At 45.5% G+C, this 18,392-nt stretch overlaps 6 protein-coding genes across 18 annotated transcripts in view; 4 read left to right on the forward strand and 2 right to left on the reverse strand.

Moving 5' to 3' along the window:
- Positions 1 to 647, forward strand: part of LOC147126739 (copine-8) — a 45,673-nt gene extending 45,026 nt beyond the window's left edge. The window contains exon 22 of one of the 2 annotated variants that reach the window (XR_015084601.1): positions 500 to 647. The gene's annotated coding sequence lies outside the window, so the exon portion shown is untranslated. The remainder of the gene's footprint in view (positions 1 to 499) is intronic. The other variant, XR_015084602.1, reaches the window with a different exon arrangement.
- alg10 (ALG10 alpha-1,2-mannosyltransferase) lies at positions 18 to 2,751 on the reverse strand. The gene is made up of 3 exons (XM_086021721.1): positions 2,328 to 2,751; positions 1,665 to 1,862; positions 18 to 1,575 (listed from the first exon to the last, which is right to left on the reverse strand). The coding sequence occupies exons 1-3, from the start codon at positions 2,490 to 2,492 to the stop codon at positions 514 to 516; spliced, it is 1,425 nt and encodes a 474-aa protein (XP_085877847.1). The 5' UTR covers positions 2,493 to 2,751; the 3' UTR covers positions 18 to 513.
- Positions 1,937 to 4,052, forward strand: tprkb (Tp53rk binding protein). The gene is made up of 4 exons (XM_086021724.1): positions 1,937 to 3,091; positions 3,162 to 3,284; positions 3,354 to 3,527; positions 3,603 to 4,052. The coding sequence occupies exons 1-4, from the start codon at positions 2,951 to 2,953 to the stop codon at positions 3,687 to 3,689; spliced, it is 525 nt and encodes a 174-aa protein (XP_085877850.1). The 5' UTR covers positions 1,937 to 2,950; the 3' UTR covers positions 3,690 to 4,052.
- Positions 3,801 to 5,816, reverse strand: LOC147126742 (uncharacterized). The gene is made up of 7 exons (XM_086021723.1): positions 5,769 to 5,816; positions 5,377 to 5,554; positions 5,080 to 5,261; positions 4,878 to 5,008; positions 4,676 to 4,824; positions 4,498 to 4,587; positions 3,801 to 4,139 (listed from the first exon to the last, which is right to left on the reverse strand). Exons 2-7 carry the CDS (start codon positions 5,552 to 5,554, stop codon positions 3,898 to 3,900), a joined length of 972 nt encoding a protein of 323 aa, XP_085877849.1. The 5' UTR covers positions 5,769 to 5,816; the 3' UTR covers positions 3,801 to 3,897.
- trmu (tRNA 5-methylaminomethyl-2-thiouridylate methyltransferase) lies at positions 5,702 to 8,724 on the forward strand. Its single transcript, XM_086021722.1, has 11 exons — positions 5,702 to 6,065; positions 6,203 to 6,368; positions 6,447 to 6,553; positions 6,888 to 7,010; positions 7,076 to 7,248; positions 7,311 to 7,364; positions 7,444 to 7,510; positions 7,592 to 7,692; positions 8,190 to 8,334; positions 8,410 to 8,492; positions 8,555 to 8,724. Exons 1-11 carry the CDS (start codon positions 5,984 to 5,986, stop codon positions 8,702 to 8,704), a joined length of 1,251 nt encoding a protein of 416 aa, XP_085877848.1. The 5' UTR covers positions 5,702 to 5,983; the 3' UTR covers positions 8,705 to 8,724.
- Positions 8,725 to 10,152: 1,428 nt separating this feature from the next.
- celsr1a (cadherin EGF LAG seven-pass G-type receptor 1a) overlaps positions 10,153 to 18,392 on the forward strand; it is a 51,340-nt gene continuing 43,100 nt past the window's right edge. For all 12 annotated transcript variants that reach the window (XM_086021699.1, XM_086021695.1, XM_086021700.1 and 9 more), the window contains exon 1: positions 10,153 to 14,640. In XM_086021699.1, coding sequence (XP_085877825.1) covers positions 11,103 to 14,640 — 3,538 coding nt within the window. In that variant the 5' untranslated portion in view covers positions 10,153 to 11,102. The remainder of the gene's footprint in view (positions 14,641 to 18,392) is intronic.

The following is an 18,392-nucleotide window of genomic DNA, read 5'->3' on the forward strand; positions in this document are numbered from 1 at the left end:
AGTCGACAGAAGACAAAATGGCCGCCCCCGGAGATGGCTAAAAACGAGTGGATAACACTTATTCCACAAACGCAATATTTATCAGAATGCCTTCTTTCAACTAGTGGGCTTGCATAGAACATATTCTTGAGAAAAATATGTTTGCGTTGACTTCCGCTTTAAGCACTGAATTTCCACAAAATGCATTGATGTACAGGGGAAAAAAAATCAACACATCAGGGGGAAAAAGTGTGTCTTTGACTATGCATACAAATTTTTGAAAAAAAAAAAAAAAATCAATTTGGTCTCCATAATCATACAAAAGCCACTCCTGATTATTCTCACGATTACCTTTTAATCTTCCTCACTACCTCCCAGTACTCCCCCAACTTCACCACCTATGCATACAAATTTTGTAAAAAAAAAAAAAAAAAAAATTCAATTTGGTCTCCATAATCGTACAAAAGCCACTCGTGATTATTCTCATGATTACCCTTTAATCTTCCTCACTACCTCCCAGTACTCCCTCCGACTTCACCACATGAACCTCTGCGTGGCGTCGCTGTCCGGCCTTTGGAACGTCTTGGCGACAAAGACGTAAATGGTGACGGCGTTGACGGCCGTGTACAGCAGGAACTCCAGCGCCAGTCTGGGCAGGGACGGCAGCGGCATGTGCACGCGGTACATCAGGTACGGGATGATGAAGTAGCGAAATTCCAGGAGCTTCTGCGGGACGATGGCGATCACCACACACGCCAGGAACGCCCAGGTCCAGAAGAGCGAGCGCGACTTGAGCGAGTCCAGGAAGTGCCAGCCGGCGAAAATGTACGCGGGGATCAGGAGGAAGCGCAGCACCTCGTGCCTTTGGAAGAACCTCTTCCATATGTGGAAGGGGAAGTGCCGGTTGTCCGCCAACAGGTACTTGTGGACGGCGGTAAACTTCCACACCAGGAAGACGGAGACGACGGTGGCCACGAGGAAGAGGACGGGCTGCCTTTTCATGGCCTGCAGGAAGCGCCGGACGCGGTGCTGGCACAGCGAGACGGGCAGGGCGAAGAAGAGGGAGAAGGAGAGGAAGTAGAAGATTTGCGGGAAGTGGAGGCAGGCTTCGTGGTTGGCGCGGTCGCCCACCACCACGCCGCCGTTCAGCCACAGGAAGGCGAGGAACCCCACGGCCACCAGGGCGTAGGGCCACGCCACCAGCAGCAGCGCCTTCACGTGCCCAGCCGAAGTGAAAAACTCCACACTAAAAAGCACGACTCGTTTGGCGCCGCTTCGGGAAAGCGGGACCTGAAACGGCGCCGACTTGCCGTCCGACTTTTTGGAATGCGCCGCCCTCCACGCCTCGTCCATGTGGCCGGCCACGAGGGTGCCGGCGCAGAAGGCCACCCACACGATGTTGGTCTGGCGGAAGAGGACGGCGCAGGCGCCGAGCAGCGCCGAGGCCTTGTGGCAGCCGTGCAGCGTCATGAGGTACGTGAAAAGGATGAAGAAAGCGGAGCCGACGTCCGTGTAGTAGAGGAAGGTGAAGAAGTAGAGCACGGGGAAGGTGGAGAGCGACAGCGCCGAGAGGATGCGCCGAGCGGCTGTTCGCGTCTGGAAGAGAACGGACGAACGTACATCGCAAACAACATCACAGTAAGTAATGTGTCGTAAAAAACTGTCAAATATTATTTGAAAACAACCTTCTCCTTTGGGTGCAGCCTGCAAATGAGCCGGTAGAGCAGGTAGAGGTTGCCGCAGTTGAAGAGGACGTTGATGAAGCGCAGCATAGCCGTGGAGCACACCACCTCGCCGGTCATGTCGGCCAGTCGCACCACGGGCTTGATGATGCCCACGGAGACCAGGTAGAGGCCCGGGAGGGTGGTGATCTTTGGGTTCCACTGCTCACACAAAGACAGTTGTCAAGTAAAGGAGTTCAACATTTCTAGTACATTGTCAAGGGAAGTTGAGATGGGGAACTTGTGAATGAGGCTTTATTACTGGTTATGACAATTTAGCCTCACATAAGAAATATCTTTTAGTCCATAATTCCATAGGTATATGTTGGTAGAATAGTTATTTGTTGCAACGTAGAGAAGAACATCAAGGTAATTTGTGTACACCAAAAATAATACATCACGTTGCATTGTGGGGAAATGCAGTCCAAATGTTAGTTTTTTTATGGTTAAACGTGCCTGAGACTGTTCTCTGAAATTATCCAATGACGACAATATCATTAAATAGGCAATTTGATTATTTTTGCATCGAATTAAGGGTCAAACATCAAGACGTTTAATTCAGTTGTCTCCAGATTAGCTCCGTTCGCTAATCCGCTCGTCACTACACCATTGAGGAGCGCTGTTTACCTGGTTGAATTTCCCATAGCAGTATTTTTGAGCTTGGGGCACATGGTAAATCTCGTCCATGTAGGGCTCTCGTTGCTCTCGGGTGACTTTGGAGAAAAGCAGGCAAGACACCAGAAAGTTGGTGCTGCACAGAGCGGTGAAAATGTAGCCTTCGAATTTATCCATTTTCCACACGCGATGTAAAACGCAATTGCTACCGGAAACTAACTGTTAAAGCTGCTAACCTGTAGTTTAACCTGCATTACTACAGCATGCGCAATTGACAGCGCTTAAAAAGACGAGCCGGGTAGCCTCTTTTTCCGGTTGCAGTTACAAAGGTCCGTTTTAAAAATAGGCTCGGTATGGCAACATCAACTACCACTGTTTATTGCACTTACCATTAGTTTAATATAGACAAATAACCAAGCACAATAACACCCATATAACGAATTAAAGGTAAATTCTTAGAATTTTGTGCAAAATATAATTTCTAGAATGATAAAAAGACTTGCAGAGTAGGTCTACCGAAGTGCGTCTTTCCTGTGTTGCAGTGTTTTTGGTCCCCCTGCCCACAGCTTCCCTCGTGTGTGGCGACGTTTGTTCTCCTGTAATATGCCCATTATTGCTTTAGAAAAAGAAAGAAAATGCATTTATCTCAGACGCTGGAACTTAACCCCGACCTCACGGTGACGCAAATTCTTTTTAAAGACGTCCAAAATGCCGCCGAGCTACGGCAGAGTGCCGTAAAGGGGGAAATAAAAGGTTCCCTAATTAAGCCTGCTATGGTGAGTTACGAGTTTGGATAATTTTTGATCAATGAATAAGATTTAAAATATAAATGTCCCTTTGTTTTAGCTGCTGAGTCCCTTCCAAGTGTTGGTGGCTGCAAATAAGGCTGTGCACTTACAGAAACTGAATCAGATGAAGACAAGAGGCTTGTTTTCAGAGATCATCTTCAACCTGTCACCTACTAATAATGTAAGTTTGGCTTTCTTAATGTGGAGAAAAACGCTATATTTGACCCGAGCAAATACTTCCTTGACACAGATCTCAGAAGCCTTCAAAAGATTTGGCATCTCAGATGGTGACAACTCGGTCCTGGTGGTACTGGTCCACAACAAAGAAGAAGACCACGTGAGTGACATTTCGACGAAAGTAGATGGACTTCAGATTCCAGTGGATGACATGTCGTCCATGTCGGATCTTGAAAAGATTAAAAAGGTACTCTCCCTTAATGGACACATTTGTCCCAATGGATTTAAACCTTATTACCTTTCCATTTCGCTTGTCTTTCAGCTGTACAAAATCAGTCCTCAAGAGGAGAAGTGTGGCACTCTTCTGGATGCGGTCATATGCAGAATGGCCACCAAGGATGTAATATAGCTCTCTAATCTTTCCATACAGTTTATTGTTTATTTGTCCTTAAATTAGGGTGTGGTTAATAGGTTTTCTCTTAACCAAAATACATTCTTCCTTGTCTCGGCGCAAACAAAACAGATTTAATTTTCTTTATTGTTATAAAGCGTGTGTTAAAACAACAACAACAAAACAACGTCTGTGATTTTCTTCACCGGGTGAATTTCACATCTTGTCAGTTTGGGAAGTTAACAAGCTCATCCTTGCCGATGTTCCCCCCGCTGAGGATGCACACGACATCCCTCCCATCCAATTGCGGTATCTTGGCGGAAGCGATGGCTGCGAAGGCGGCCGAACCGGACGGCTCCACCACCAGCCCCGCTCGGTACAGGGTCGACACGGCCGCCTTGATGTCATCTTCGCTCACCAGGACGATTTTCTCCACATAGCGCTGGCACAGCTCGTAGGGCAGCGTGCCTGATGACGGCCAAATTAAGAAACATTTTGCCATGCAAGCAAACGGGAGTTCTTCAAGTGCAGTATTTTATTGTGTCGCTAGGTAAGTCTTGATTTTCATTAAGATCATCCACATGTTTTGACTTCGATGAATCCTTTGCGCTCCTGATGTTTTCAGTTTTTCCACATGGTATCGTTTCAGTATCGGTATTAAGATACTCAAAAAATATGAGGGCTGTATTTTTGTGAGGTATTTTACAAAATTAAGTACAGATCTCACAAAAAGGATATTGCTGTTAAAGTAATTATGTAAAAATAGTGAGGAAAAAAATGTGGGATGACAAGCCATATATTTATGACATTAAATGTAACATACTACCTGCAAATGGCGGTGCGAGTCCTGACGCAATGCTACTCGTGTCCATGCCCACTGGCTTCTTCTCTATGAAGCTCTTGTACATGGTGCAGGCTGACGTCAAGCATTCACATCAGCACCATTCAGGCATTTCCGTTAACTATCCAGATTATTTTCAAATTGGACGACACTTTCTTCTTACCTCCTTCTGGTTCCACACCGTAGATTCTGGTCTTGTCACATCCTGACAGCTTGACTGCGGCAGCCACTCCGGCCAGCAGCCCGCCGCCTCCGCAGCATACCACCACCACATCAGGCTCAGGCACCACTTCCAGGACCTCCAAACCCAAACTACACACGCAGTTAAATCTCATCCACTTGTATGTGTTTTACATGGAGAGTACCTGGCATGTCCTGCTATGAGATCCAGATCGTCGTAGGAGTGCAGGAAGGTCATGTCGTCCTCCTGAACGCAACGCTTCACCACATTCATCAGACAGGAAGTGGGAACTCTCTCCACGTCCACACCAAAACTCTAAAGAAAACAAAAAGTGAGTGAACAGTAGTACAGTACTGATTTATGTGTTAATGTGCATGACCTCTGACCTGTATGAGGACGGATCTGGACATGGGGGCAGTTTCCGGCATCACCACTTTGCCTTTAGACCCGTGGTGTTTTGACGCATATGCAAACGACTTGCCATAATTCCCAGCTGACATGGTGACAAAATTGCCACCCTTTGGCCTCATGGCAAATTGATTGGCCACACCTCTAATTTTAAAGGACCCTGTAATTCAAAATGACAATTCAGTTGTATTTAACTTATTATATTCGGGGTTTTTTTGCTTTTTTTTTGTGCTCGATCAAAGTCTCTACAATCTAAATAAAAAACACATTCTTGCCTGTTCTCTGCATGTTCTCCAGTTTAATATGGATACTGTGGGCCTTGTTGACAGGCAGGGTGGTTTGACTCCAGGGGATCATGGGGGTGTTGATGACACCCAATGGGCTGCTCCTCACTGTTTCCCTGGCTTCTAGTAGAAGATCCAGGGTGACACTGTCGGCAGACACCTCAGCCATCTATTCAGAACAATGAAAATACATTTTCATTCGTTGCCTCACTAAACCGCTACAAAACTACCAAAAAAGTCATGGAATAAACCCACCAGTCAATTTAACATAGATCTCCAATTCTGGGTTAAATTATTTTTTTTAACTTGTCAAGAAATATTAGTGAACCCAAAAACCTCAATTAAAACGCTTAATGAGTCATAGGTGTTTAAATTTGACTCACGTTATTCGTAAAGACTCGAAATATGTGCAGTTCCGTGGCAGTGTTACAATATTTGTTTCCCCCCTGTAAAAGAAAGGTTCCGCAATGACCGCTTTCAAGTCGGACATTAATCCGCAAAGGACTACAATTATGGCCGCGCTCGATAGCGGCAGATGAGTGTTTAAGATAATTTAGTCGACTTCTAACAGCTTTGTCAGTGGAGTAAGTTGAGGAAGATGGGTGTTATACGGCACGTCGTGTGCGCCATGTCGGGCGGCGTCGACAGCTCTGTCGCGGCGTTGTTGCTGAAGAAAAGAGGTGGGTCGAAGTCACATTGACACATACCGTGACAGGCCACTTTATTAGGTACACCACGACCATTGACAACCAATACAATAGTTCACAACTCAGCAATGATAATTTTGATAGTTAATATCGAAAGTTTATTTTTTCAGGCTATAACGTGACCGGGGTTTTCATGAAGAACTGGGACTCACTGGATGAAAGTGGTCTGTGCACCACAGAAAAGGACTGCGAGGATGCCTTCAAAGTGTGCCAGATGCTCGACATTCCCTTCCATCAAGTTTCATATGTTAAGGAATACTGGCATGAGGTTTTCAGGTATTCAAAAATCTCAACATGTATGTTATAAGTTCCTTTTCCCTGCCCATCTTATTGTGGTCTTCTGCACCTTTTCAGTAATCTGTTAAAGGAATATGAGAAAGGAAGGACCCCCAACCCAGATATACTCTGCAACAAGCATATAAAATTCAACCATTTCCTCAAGTACGCTATCATAACTCTAGGTATGTTGTCATCTACAACTGGACACTTTTGGGCAAAATGTTGTTTTTTTTTAAATTGACAGCTGAGATAAAATGTATGTCTGTGAATGTTGGACAATCCCATGAAAACATCAATTAATTGTATGGTTGAAACAACAAGAGAAATAAGTGCAAAAAGGACAATTCTTCCTTTCCAACACACCTTCAGCCACTTAAGTACCGGTAACTACTGAGTTATTATTTTAAACATGTAGATTCCGAAAACAACTTTAAAAAACCCAAACAGGTCTGTACAAATTGTTTTTACTTTAATTTTCTTACTTTATTTTCTTGGTGCTTTTTGACATGTACGTAGGTGCTGACGCAATGGCAACCGGCCACTACGCGAGGACATCCCAGGAAGATGAGGAGGTTTTCCAGCAGACCCCCAGAACCACACCCATTGTCCTCTTCAGAAATCGATTTGAGTTCCGAAACCGTACGTGTTGCCTTCACTGCGCACATTCACACCCGATTTCTCCTCACCGCTCTTCTCCCCTGCAGCCGTGAGACTGCACAAGGGGGCCGACCTCGTCAAAGACCAGACCTTCTTCCTCAGCCAGATCTCCCAGGATGCCCTGCGGCAGACCATGTTCCCGCTCGCCGGTCTCACCAAGGACTTTGTGAAAAAGATGGCGGCTGAAGCCGGCTTTCACCATGTGCTGAAGAAGAAAGAGGTGAGTCAAAATAAGAGCATGTATAAACCACATTTGTTTTTGATACCCATTTGTTATTTCAGAGCATGGGCATCTGCTTCATTGGTGAGAGAAACTTTGAAAATTTCATTCTGGAGGTAAGTTGGATTAGGGCTGCCAAAAGGGAAGTTAAGATGCGATGATCATGATTTATTTTCTATTTAATGTCCCCCCCAGTACCTTGAACCTAAACCTGGCAACTTTGTATCCATTGAAGATGGGACTATAATGGGCACACATAAAGGTATGTTTACAGCTGTAGGCAGGGAATTTTAATTCAGTTCACTACTAACTTAAAGGCTCATCTTTTTACCTCCCTCCCAAGGGTGGTTCACTCTGACACTGGGCCAGAGGGCACGAATTGGGGGCCAAAGGGATGCCTGGTTTGTGGTGGACAAGGATATCAATACGGGTGATGTTGTGGTGGTAAGATTTCTGCTCTGAGTGACTTTAACGCTTTGATCGCCATTGACGTGAAATGGGATCAACATAATGAGGAGCGCCAGCAGTGGTAATTGTCGTCAACTGCGTTTTTTTTTTTTTAATTTTTTTTACATGGCTGGTATGATCTTTAAGTGGGAATGTAAAAAAAAAAAATCAACTATTGCCAGCAGATGGCAGCATTGGATCTCTATAAGAGATTATCATGCATCACATCAATGAAATAACGTCCATCTCTGGAAATTGAACGAGCAGCTTGTGATAGATCAAAGTCTTTGTCGCACTCAAGCTACTACAAAGCGTGCAATGAAAGAGAAAAATAATGTAGATATTAAATTAACAATAAAAAAAGAAAAATCTTCAAAATGATCACTACAAATTGTGCCTCCTTAGCGCCCCTATCAGATTGTTTAAATTTCAGTTGATCAACACTCATAACAATTGACTCATTTCCAATCAATTTCAAATGTCTTTGGTCTCAGGCGCCGTCGACCAGTCACCCGTCTCTTTTCCGTGACACCCTACGGACGGATCGCTTCCACTGGATCGCCGAGGAACCGCCGCCCCAACTGGCCCGGTCCAAGATGATGGAGTGCCACTTCCGTTTCATCCACCAGATGCCGCTAAGTGTGTGCATTTAACACTTTGAAAAGGAAGAAAAAAAACATCCTAAGCCAACTCATTGTTTGGAGTACTTTGCAGCTCCCTGCACTGTGACTCTCAACATGGACGGCTCTGTGTGGATCTCACTCGCACAGCCGATTAGAGCTTTAACGCCTGGCCAGGTAAAAATAAAAAAAATCAATGCAACTTTTCAACTCTTATATTCTGAAACGTCCTTTCTCAGTTCGCAGTGCTCTACAAAGGTGATGAGTGCCTGGGAAGTGGCAAGATCATCCAGCTGGGGCCTAGTGACTTTACCATCCAGCGGAGTCGGGAATGTTCAGCAGCTACTCAGCTTAAGAAAGACGAGCAGAAGCCAGAACCGGTCAGATGACACGGCCTTGTAATGAAAAAGAAACAAACAAAATAATCTTGATCAAGTTACCAAACACTGCATCGTTCAAGTCGGTATCATAACTTACATAGCGCTTTTAAGATTTCACAAAAAAAAAAAAAAAACTTGGGTTAAATCACCTTCCCCAAAATCTTTTTCAAAGGTCTTTTTAGAGCCATAATGTTGCACGGCTCCCGCAGAGTGAAGGAAGAATCTGATTTTTACAACACTCCTTCATAGGTTATCGATTTGTTCTATTTTTATCACTTAAAATAGTTTAATAGTGCATTAAAATAACACACAACGTGGGGAGCAAAGTATCAATTGATGAAAATTATGAAATTGACCCTAGTGATTGATTCATTGTTTTTTTTAATAGCAAACTTGACTTGGAAAACTGGCGAGAAGTTGCAATTTTGGGGTAGATTTTCTGCCAAAATGAAAATAATCCATTTATTCCGAAATATCATGTAGATGCACTTTATTTGCTTTAGTGGTTCACCTCAAATGATGTGGCGGGCCGTATTCAGTTTGACATCCGTGATCTATGTACATGTATTTATTGCGTGATCTATGTACATGTATTTATTGCAGATAGCACGATAATGTTAAACACTAATTCTGCTGTAATTATGATGGTCCAAATCAGGATCATTCACTGAAGGTAATAATTTATTTTCCGGTTCACTCATGTTGTCTCCAACTGCAAAAAAACCAGTCAGAATCCTTCTGTCTCCAAAAGTTACTATTATATACTGTATCTTTTATTCATGATATATAATATTATGATGCGAGTATGTGCCTTTCCATCATGTTTTGTCCTTGTCAGGAAAAAAGTAGGATGACATATACAGTAAGTACATGCAAGTTTTTTGTTGCCACACTAAAAACAAAAAACATTAAAAAAAAAATCTCAGTATCATGTCGTTACATCAAGTTTATTGTTATAACTTTTTCACATTATAATGTGAATTGATCACATTTCAAGATGCTTTCAGGTTGCTGTAGATATATTTTCATGTTATAACAAGATGAATAGGCAACGGTAATGATAGAAAGAAGTGTGAACCAAGATTATGAGTCGTTTACATCATGATTAAATCCTACTTTATGTATTGTGTATTTTAAGAAGGTTTTAAAATGCATTGGGTTGTACAAAAAAGGATTAGATCCGCTTGAGGTTGCTTCCTCATTGAAATCAACTGGAAAAGCATGGAAATAATGTGATCTGTGCATGTTGTACTGTGAAAAAATATATTGTTATAACAATAAACCTCTCACGTAGTTACTGTACATGATACTGAGATACTTTTTTAGTGTGGCATATTATTATCTGTACATTATTAAAAGCGCAAAACTCAACAATAGAAATATCATTTCATTATTTGGCTAAAATATTGGCTTGTCATTTTTTGCCCTTTTTTTTGTGTGTGCCTCAATCATCATTTGGTTCAGTTTGTGGTGTTTTCTGAAAAGAAAAGTGACAAACCATTATTTTAGGAAGGTGTCGATTTGCTATTTTACAGTTTTTAGTGCCTTTACTGTTAGATAATGCAGATAGAACGGAACCTGCTATTAAAAAGTGTTACCGTGTTTGCGTTGGTGTGCAGCTTTTGTCCACAACGGGGCGGTGTTGGACAATTTAACTCCATTCCCAACCCCCCCAAAGTTGGAGTCAATTGTTGCATGCTCGCTTGCATATTTCATATTTAATCAGATAACATCAAATACTGTGATGGTACCTTGTATAGGTCGTATTTTACGTTGAGCTCCTCAAGATTGCACATTAAAGTTTCTAAACGACGATATCAACTATATGAATTAGAAAAAAAAATCATACGTGAATTAAGTTAGTACTGAGTTAGTAACTAATCTAAAAGAGAACACAACGCGATTATCGTCAGTGGGTAAACTTTTTCCGCACTTTAAACAACTCGTTTAGCATATTTCATTAAAGTTACAAAGGCAGCAAGGCACTTTTAAAGTGTGAATTGAAAGGCTGCCTCACCCTATTGTCATAACAATGCACTTGTGCGCATTGGTCACCCGGTTAGGGCCACTTCCTAAATCTCCATGAGAAGAAGGGAGCGGGAGACCCCCCTCTGTAAGCATCCCGGTGGGGAACCCAGCAGGTTTATGCTAATTACCTCCTCAAGGAGGAGGAGGAGGCGGAGGTGGGTGTGGAGGAGTCGAGGAGCGGAGCCATTTTGTACTCATTTGAAACGACGCAGCCCTGGAGTGCGCGCCGTGGATCCGCTGACACCTTGGACACGCTGCGTCTTTTTCCACTTTAAAACTTCCAACATGAAGGATATGAGTCGAACGCGACGCCGGGTGTGGGAGAGCCGCCTCGGATGACTTTTACTGCACTTCACTGGAATTTGTTAGGTTGCCAAGCATGGTGCTGCGGAGCGCGTGGATTTGGGTTTGCGTCCTGCTCAACGCGCCTACCGTGGCGTGCCTGGAGCTTCACCTCACGGAGTCTCTACTACCCGGGATCGTCTTGGCGAACCTGTCCGTAGGACCGGGCTGGACGCACAAACTTGACAGGGCTTTATCTCCCGAATCCACACGGAGTCTTTTCCAAGTAGGGGAGCACAGTGGAGTTATTGAACTGTCCCGAACTGTGGAGTGTGCGCGCGCGCGTTGGAACCCCGCGCCCGTGCACTTCAAAAGTACCTCAATGACTTCTGGAGATGAGATCCTGAGGCATCTGAACGTGTTCGTCCACGGACAGGACTGCTTCATCAAATACAGGAGAAAGACATTTCAAAGCAAGCCTGATATCCACATTAAGCATAATTTAAATCTGGAGGAAACGTCCTGCCTCCTTGCAGGTGATATGCTGTTCAATGCTGCAGAATTTCTGCCTTCTTCAACAAAGAGAGACACCTTTTTGGAAACAATGTGCACAGGACAGCATTTAGCTGCACTGTTTAGACATGGAGCTTTGTTTCTAGCTGATGATTTATGTCCCGAGAGCATGAGAAGAGTGCAGCCTGAAGTGGATTTGGAGTGTCCCCTGGTCACCTCTGAAGGCAGCCGGCTAAGCCTGCAGCTCACATTGCGTTTTGGAAAAGTGCCTAAACATGGATCTGTCTCGGAACCCCTTCGCGGAAACACTGCCGAGTCCACCCGAAGAGGTAAGCGGCAGGTGAACGCGTCCCCGCAGTTCCAGCTCCCCAACTACCAAGTGTCTGTGCCTGAAAATGAGCAAGCTGGGACACAGGTCATCACCCTCAAAGCCACCGACCCGGATGATGGCGAGGCAGGGAGGCTGGAATACAGCATGGAGGCCTTGTTTGACAGCAGGTCCAACGACTTTTTCACAATCGACTCTCAGACGGGCAGCATCACAACCATTCAGGCATTGGACAGAGAAGTCAAAGACACTCATGTCTTTAAAGTGTCTGTTAGTGATAACGGCACGCCAAGGAGGCACGCCACTTCTTACCTGACTGTCACTGTGAGCGACACCAACGATCACAGCCCCGTGTTTGAGCAGACAGAGTACAGAGTTAGCATACGGGAGAATGTCGAAGTGGGGTTTGAAGTGATGACCATCCGGGCCAACGACGAGGATGCCCCCGCCAATGCTAATATGATCTATAAAATTGTCAACGGCGACGGCGTCAACTCCGTCTTTGAGATCGACCCTCGGAACGGCCTGGTGAGAATCCGAGAACGGCCCGACAGGGAGTCCAGGGCGCAGTACCAGCTCACAGTCGAGGCCGACGACCAGGGCAAAGAGCCGGGTCCCCGCCGAGCCACCGCCACCGTCCACATCACTGTCGAGGACGAGAATGACAACTATCCTCAATTCAGCAAAAAGAGGTACGTCGTGCAGGTTCAAGAGAATGTGTCCATCAACACCAAAGTCATTCAAGTGGAAGCGACGGACAAAGATGAGGGGAACAATGCTAAAGTTCATTACAGCATCATCAGTGGAAATGTGAAAGGTCAGTTCTACATTCATTCCCCTACTGGTGTGATTGACGTTATCAACCCTCTGGACTATGAGATAGTTCGGGAGTATAATCTGAGGATTAAGGCTCAGGATGGTGGCAGACCTCCGCTGATTAACGGCACTGGGATGGTGGTAGTGCAAGTGGTGGACGTGAATGACAATGCTCCCATGTTTGTCAGTACACCTTTCCAGGCGACTGTTTTGGAGAATGTTGCCGTCGGCTACTCCGTCATTCACATTCAAGCAATCGACGGCGATTCGGGGGAGAATGCCAGGCTGGAATATCGGTTGACAGACACCGTTCCTGGTTTTCCGTTCACCATTAACAACAGCACCGGGTGGATTACAGTCAGTGAAGAGCTGGACCGGGAGACCACTGAGTTCTACAGCTTTGGGGTGGAGGCGAGGGATCACGGCGTTCCTGTAATGTCGTCCTCGGCCAGCGTCACCATCACGGTACTTGACGTTAATGACAACGTGCCCACTTTCACGGAGAAAGTCTACTCGCTGAAGATCAACGAGGACGCCGTTGTGGGGACGAGCGTGCTCACGGTGACTGCTCTCGATCGGGACGTCAACAGTGTGGTGACCTATCAGATCTCCAGCGGCAACACCAGGAACCGCTTCGCCATCACTAGCCAGAGCGGTGGTGGTCTCATCACTCTTGCCCTCCCCCTGGACTACAAACAGGAGCGCCAGTATGTGTTGACAGTTACGGCCAGCGATGGAACCCGATCGGACTCTGCACAGGTGTTTATTAACGTGACAGACGCCAACACGCATCGGCCCGTCTTCCAAAGCGCCAACTACCAGGTGATGCTCAGCGAGGAGCAACCGGTGGGATCCACCGTGGTGATGATCAGCGCGACGGATGAGGACACGGGAGAAAATTCTCGCATCACATACATTATGGAGGACAGCGTCCCTCAGTTTAAAATCGACCCGGATACCGGTGCCATCACAACCCAAATGGAGATCGACTATGAGGACCAGGCTTCCTTCACCTTGGCCATCATCGCTAAAGACAATGGTATCCCTCAGAAATCTGACACCACCTATGTGGAGATTATCATCCTGGATGCTAACGATAATGCTCCTCGGTTCCTTCGAGACATGTACCAGGGGAGCGTGTTTGAAGATGCACCGATCTACACCAGCGTCCTCCAGATTTCTGCTTCTGACAGAGACTCCGGCTCGAACGGCAGACTGAGCTATACGTTCCAGGGTGGTGACGACGGAGATGGGGATTTCTTCATTGAGCAGTATTCCGGTATCATCAGAACTGCTCGCAAGCTAGACCGGGAGAACGTTCCCGTTTACGACCTCAAGGCTTTTGCTGTGGACAGAGGAGTTCCGCCTTTAAAGGCAGCTGTTCCCATACACGTAGTAGTTCAGGACATAAATGACAATGCTCCAGTGTTCGAAAAGGATGAGCTTTTCATCGATGTAGAGGAGAACATTCCCGTCGGGTCTGTTGTTGCTCGGATCACTGCAACAGACCCTGATGAGGGCACAAATGCTCAGATAATGTATCAGATAGTTGAAGGGAACTTTCCAGAGATTTTTGAGTTGGACATTTTCAACGGCGACCTCGTTTCCCTCATCGACCTTGATTACGAGACCAAAACAGAGTATGTCATTGTGGTGCAGGCCACCTCGGCGCCGCTTGTCAGCCGGGCAACCGTCCACATTCGCCTGATGGACATGAATGACAACCTGCCGGTGCTGAAGGACTTTGACATCATTTTCAATAATTACATCACCAACAAGTCCAACAGTTTTCCATCCGGAATAATCGGGAGAGTACCAGCTCATGACCCGGACGTGTCGGATAAGCTGCGGTACACGTTTGAATCTGGAAACGAGCTCAGTCTGCTATTGCTGAATGAGGAAACGGGGGACCTGCGGCTGAATAAGGCCCTGGACAACGACAGGCCACTGGAGGCACCCATGATCATCTCTGTCACAGGTAAGACACCTTTTGGATAATGTGTAATTCAGTGCGCGTTATTTCTGTCAATATTTGTCAACATTCTTAAATGTGTTTTCAAGGTGAGGGTCTGAGTCGATACAGAATTGTGCTAACTGTTACAGTGGAAGGTTTTTTGTTGTCATGGCAGTATGATCAGGAACAAGAGCTGCAGGCTCTTTGCGCGAGCCGGTTCAGCTGCTTTTGTGCCATTTGGGTGATGAGTGTATTGTGTGACGGTAGATGGTTGCGGTAATAAAATGTGCTATTTGGAGGGTTTCCACATAGCTACTTTGTTGTTGCAGTCATAGTTTCTTTTTCAACTTTTGAGTGTTCAAGCTTTGGCTCTGACCCTTGGGGAAAACTGGTGTTTGTCAGCTTCGGAAGCAAGCAGACTTTGTGCTTTAAGAGTTAAAGATTAGACCAATGCAAACATGTGGACATCCCCGCCTCAACCAGCAGGGTGAGGGCTACGGTGTTGGCAAGCACACACAAGCAAGTGTTGCAAGTGCCATTAATCAGGCAGTCAGATGGGATCAATCTAATACCCTGATAGAATAAACTAGCCAGTCATCTCATGACAGCTGCTTGCTCAACCTCCTTTGTCTTCTTTTATGATAAACCCACCCCCCCCCACCCCACTTCTTGCTCTCTGTTAAAGTAGGCAAACAACCCAACCCAGCTAGATCCCCTCCACTCTTGTCATCTATTTCCTCCCGAAGCTGAGCGATGCCAGCATGGGAAACATGTCTGTCGGAATACAAATCGCCTTACCCATAGGGCAATCTTGCACTCTCAATCTTAGGGTCATGTTTGGTTGGGATTCTGATTTGGAAAACTCCCTGGAAAAAAACTTTTAGGAGCAGAGACAAAGGTGGTGGTATAATGCACACATCAGGTGGTGGAAGTCTTTCACCTTGTTTGAGCTTTGGTGTTGTTTTGCTAAGTGACTAGCTCCCCGTCTTTGTCTCAAACAAAAGACAGACTGTCCTTTTTATTACTCTTAAAGACAACCCACAGAGGGTCCTGGGGTGGGTGAGGGAGGCTATTGGGTGGCTGACCTCAATAGTTCCAGACCTTATAGCCCCCGCACTTGATTCAAAGCTCCTGTCCTCCTGTTTGTCAATAACAGCTGACAGTGTTTCCGTGACAACAGTGACCTCATGATGGTCCCAAAGGGGGGTCCCAAACGGCTTCATTAGTCGTTGCCAGTGCCTTTTAGACCTCTCTGGATAAAGGAGAGAAGGTGAAGGCATGATTTCTTCACTGGGAATTGGTTGGAAAATAACTGGAAAAGATTTCCAACCAATCTCTCATATGTTCCTATTTGTCTTTTGTGTTAGCACTCGCAAAGGCCTGGGAATGTTTCTCCATCCCCCCCCCTGCAGAATTCCCTGCTATCTCTCCTGAGATACACTCGCGTAACACATTGAGCTAGCCACAACACTGTCCCATCTGTACTCAAGAGATAGAGTAAAAGAGCGGCCCGTTAGCCAAGGCCTGTATGTTCTTTTTGTTAAAGCCCTTATCTCCGCTCGTCCAATTTCACATTAAGACATTCGAGGGGTTCTGGAAACGATAACTATCTGCCGAGGTCTCTTCGCTGTAATGCACCTTTTTGCTTTCTCCTGAGTAACTTCTACTCAGTCTCTGATTTTTTTTTTTTTGTGTGCAAATTAAGTCAAGCCTGCAGCGTTTGAAGAAGCGTTAAGACTCACACACTTATGCTGCTTGATCTAACAAACTGTCAGGCAAAACCATCATCCGAGGCCTTTATTTACCAGTTTCTTTTGTCTGGTTAATGTTTGTCAAGTGGTAGTCACGTATTTTGAATATTGCGTGGTCCTGATAGGACCTCCCTTGGACAGGAGTCGATGTGGAACATTAGCAGTGATTGATGCTCTACTGTCTTCTTCTGATCTTCATCTCTTTGGCCTTGTTGAAAGATGACGTGCTGCTACATGCACCACCTTCTCTCCATCCCCTCCTCTCCGTTCTTTTCCCCCCGTGGGGCTTTGGCTGCCATGCATCTGGTTTGCTTCTTAATCCTGTTCAAGGAGTTGCATAGCTCAGCTTTTTTTCCCCTGTTCTCAATGGGCACCCCCCACCACCACACTCCCCACTTTCACTCCCCCCTTTCTTCATGTTTGAGTTCCACTGAGACTCTATAGCAACGTACAATTATGGCAAATGGCTGTTTTTTTTTGGACATGCTTTTTCTTATCCGAACCACAGCGGTACCTGCGATTGCTGATATGCTGCGATTGTATTTTTCTTTATTGTCTGATTGTCAAGAGAAACGTCATCTCTTACCCGATGAGTGCACACAGACGCATCCCGACACGGGGGCGTCCCACCTGTGAGTTCAAAGCGGGACAAAACCGAGAAATGACCCCGAACTGCACCGCACACAACCTCTCACCTCCCAATTGATGGATGCAGCAGGAAAGGTCATGCTAATGAGGGGCTACACGGATGGACTGTAACAGATGTCAAGCCTCACGAAAAACGTTAAGAGTCTATTAGGGTGTGGAAAAAAATTGATTTGCCAATCTATCGCGCTTTTCGGCCGCCAAATATGATAGTGATTTTTCAGCTTCTAATATCGATTTAATGATGGCAGTGTGTTACACTCCATTTTGGGTTTTTTTTCAGATAAAATGTGCAAAAACACAAATAATAAATAGGAATAGGTTTTGAAGCAAATAGTTTTGACTCAATTTGTCTTCTGATCTATATCTTCTGATAAACATATACAGCGACTTAATTTCTCATCCCTACATGCAATTTTGATATTAACACGGCAGAACATCACTATATCGTAATATCGCAATATAGGGCTAATATCGTCTCGTGATCCGTATTGTACTGCAACATCCTTGCCAATACTCACCGCGAGCGTCTGTTAATTGCTTGCACATTGGAAATGTATGTGTGAAGTGCTGCAGTCATTCGGAAACACGCGAAAGGAAATCACATTCATTTTTCAGACGTCACACACACCATTACCGTCGCCTCCCTTGCTCTCTTTCAACGTTCTTTCCTCACTCTCTCTTTCTCACATACTGCTCTTTGCTCAATGTGTCTCTTTGTGCGTGGCCACGCTGTTGTCTTTTTCCACGTGGTCGTCGCAGCTAAATCCATCCCGGGTGGCTGCAGAAATGTATTAGATTACTCTTCTATCTGCCTTTTGTCTGCATGCTTGCCTGCTCAAACAAGTTCACCAAGCCCGATATGCCGGTGTCCTCTGAATTTTACTCTGAAATGCATGAAAGAAAAGGCAGTTGTGTGATTTCCCTCAGGCTGTAGGTTTGAAGTGTAAATACCAAGTGACCTGGGCTGGTCACTGTTTCGGCTCCACTGATGTCTGAATGCTCAATTACAGGCCAGGGATGGTTTTAAAGGCCTACAAAGTTACTCTTTTGGTAGATGATTGAAATTAGAACACCGCGAGTTGGATTCAGACGTTTTCTGTGCACGGGTCAATTGGTCAGCAGGAAATCTCCGTTGGGGTCAGGCTGTCGGAAAGTGGATGTTCCAGTGAGGTGTTGTCTCGTCATGCTAGCGTGTTTGCAGTGGGGATTTCAAAGAGTGCCGTTGTTTGTTTGCAAACGTAAGGCCCTCAGGCCAAGGGGGAAAAGGTGAAGGCTCGGATGGTGGGTGGTATTCTGGGGTTTCAGACGGAGGTTGTACCTTCATTGGTCTTAGAGCTATTGATATTTCGGCCTGCCTTTTCTTGGCCTTCTGTCATG

The sequence above is a fragment of the Filicampus tigris genome, chromosome 22 (genome assembly GCF_054856515.1).
Source record: "Filicampus tigris isolate MCC_2025a chromosome 22, RoL_Ftig_1.0, whole genome shotgun sequence".
Lineage (NCBI taxonomy): Eukaryota > Metazoa > Chordata > Actinopteri > Syngnathiformes > Syngnathidae > Filicampus > Filicampus tigris.

Excerpts from the sequence above, each read along its gene's own strand:
- alg10 (XM_086021721.1), bottom strand. The coding sequence starts at position 2,492 with ATGGATAAATTCGAAGGCTACATTTTCACCGCTCTGTGCAGCACCAAC. Across the intron at positions 1,863-2,327 it reads GCTATGGGAAATTCAACCAG|TGGAACCCAAAGATCACCAC; the intron begins GTAAACAGCGCT and ends TTGTGTGAGCAG. Across the intron at positions 1,576-1,664 it reads GGCTGCACCCAAAGGAGAAG|ACGCGAACAGCCGCTCGGCG; the intron begins GTTGTTTTCAAA and ends GTTCTCTTCCAG.
- tprkb (XM_086021724.1), top strand. The coding sequence starts at position 2,951 with ATGCATTTATCTCAGACGCTGGAACTTAACCCCGACCTCACGGTGACG. Across the intron at positions 3,092-3,161 it reads CCCTAATTAAGCCTGCTATG|CTGCTGAGTCCCTTCCAAGT; the intron begins GTGAGTTACGAG and ends CCTTTGTTTTAG. Across the intron at positions 3,285-3,353 it reads ACCTGTCACCTACTAATAAT|ATCTCAGAAGCCTTCAAAAG; the intron begins GTAAGTTTGGCT and ends TCCTTGACACAG.
- LOC147126742 (XM_086021723.1), bottom strand. The coding sequence starts at position 5,554 with ATGGCTGAGGTGTCTGCCGACAGTGTCACCCTGGATCTTCTACTAGAA. Across the intron at positions 4,825-4,877 it reads CTCATAGCAGGACATGCCAG|TTTGGGTTTGGAGGTCCTGG; the intron begins GTACTCTCCATG and ends CTGCGTGTGTAG. Across the intron at positions 4,140-4,497 it reads ACTCGCACCGCCATTTGCAG|GCACGCTGCCCTACGAGCTG; the intron begins GTAGTATGTTAC and ends GGCCGTCATCAG.
- trmu (XM_086021722.1), top strand. The coding sequence starts at position 5,984 with ATGGGTGTTATACGGCACGTCGTGTGCGCCATGTCGGGCGGCGTCGAC. Across the intron at positions 7,511-7,591 it reads TATAATGGGCACACATAAAG|GGTGGTTCACTCTGACACTG; the intron begins GTATGTTTACAG and ends CTCCCTCCCAAG. Across the intron at positions 8,335-8,409 it reads CATCCACCAGATGCCGCTAA|CTCCCTGCACTGTGACTCTC; the intron begins GTGTGTGCATTT and ends AGTACTTTGCAG.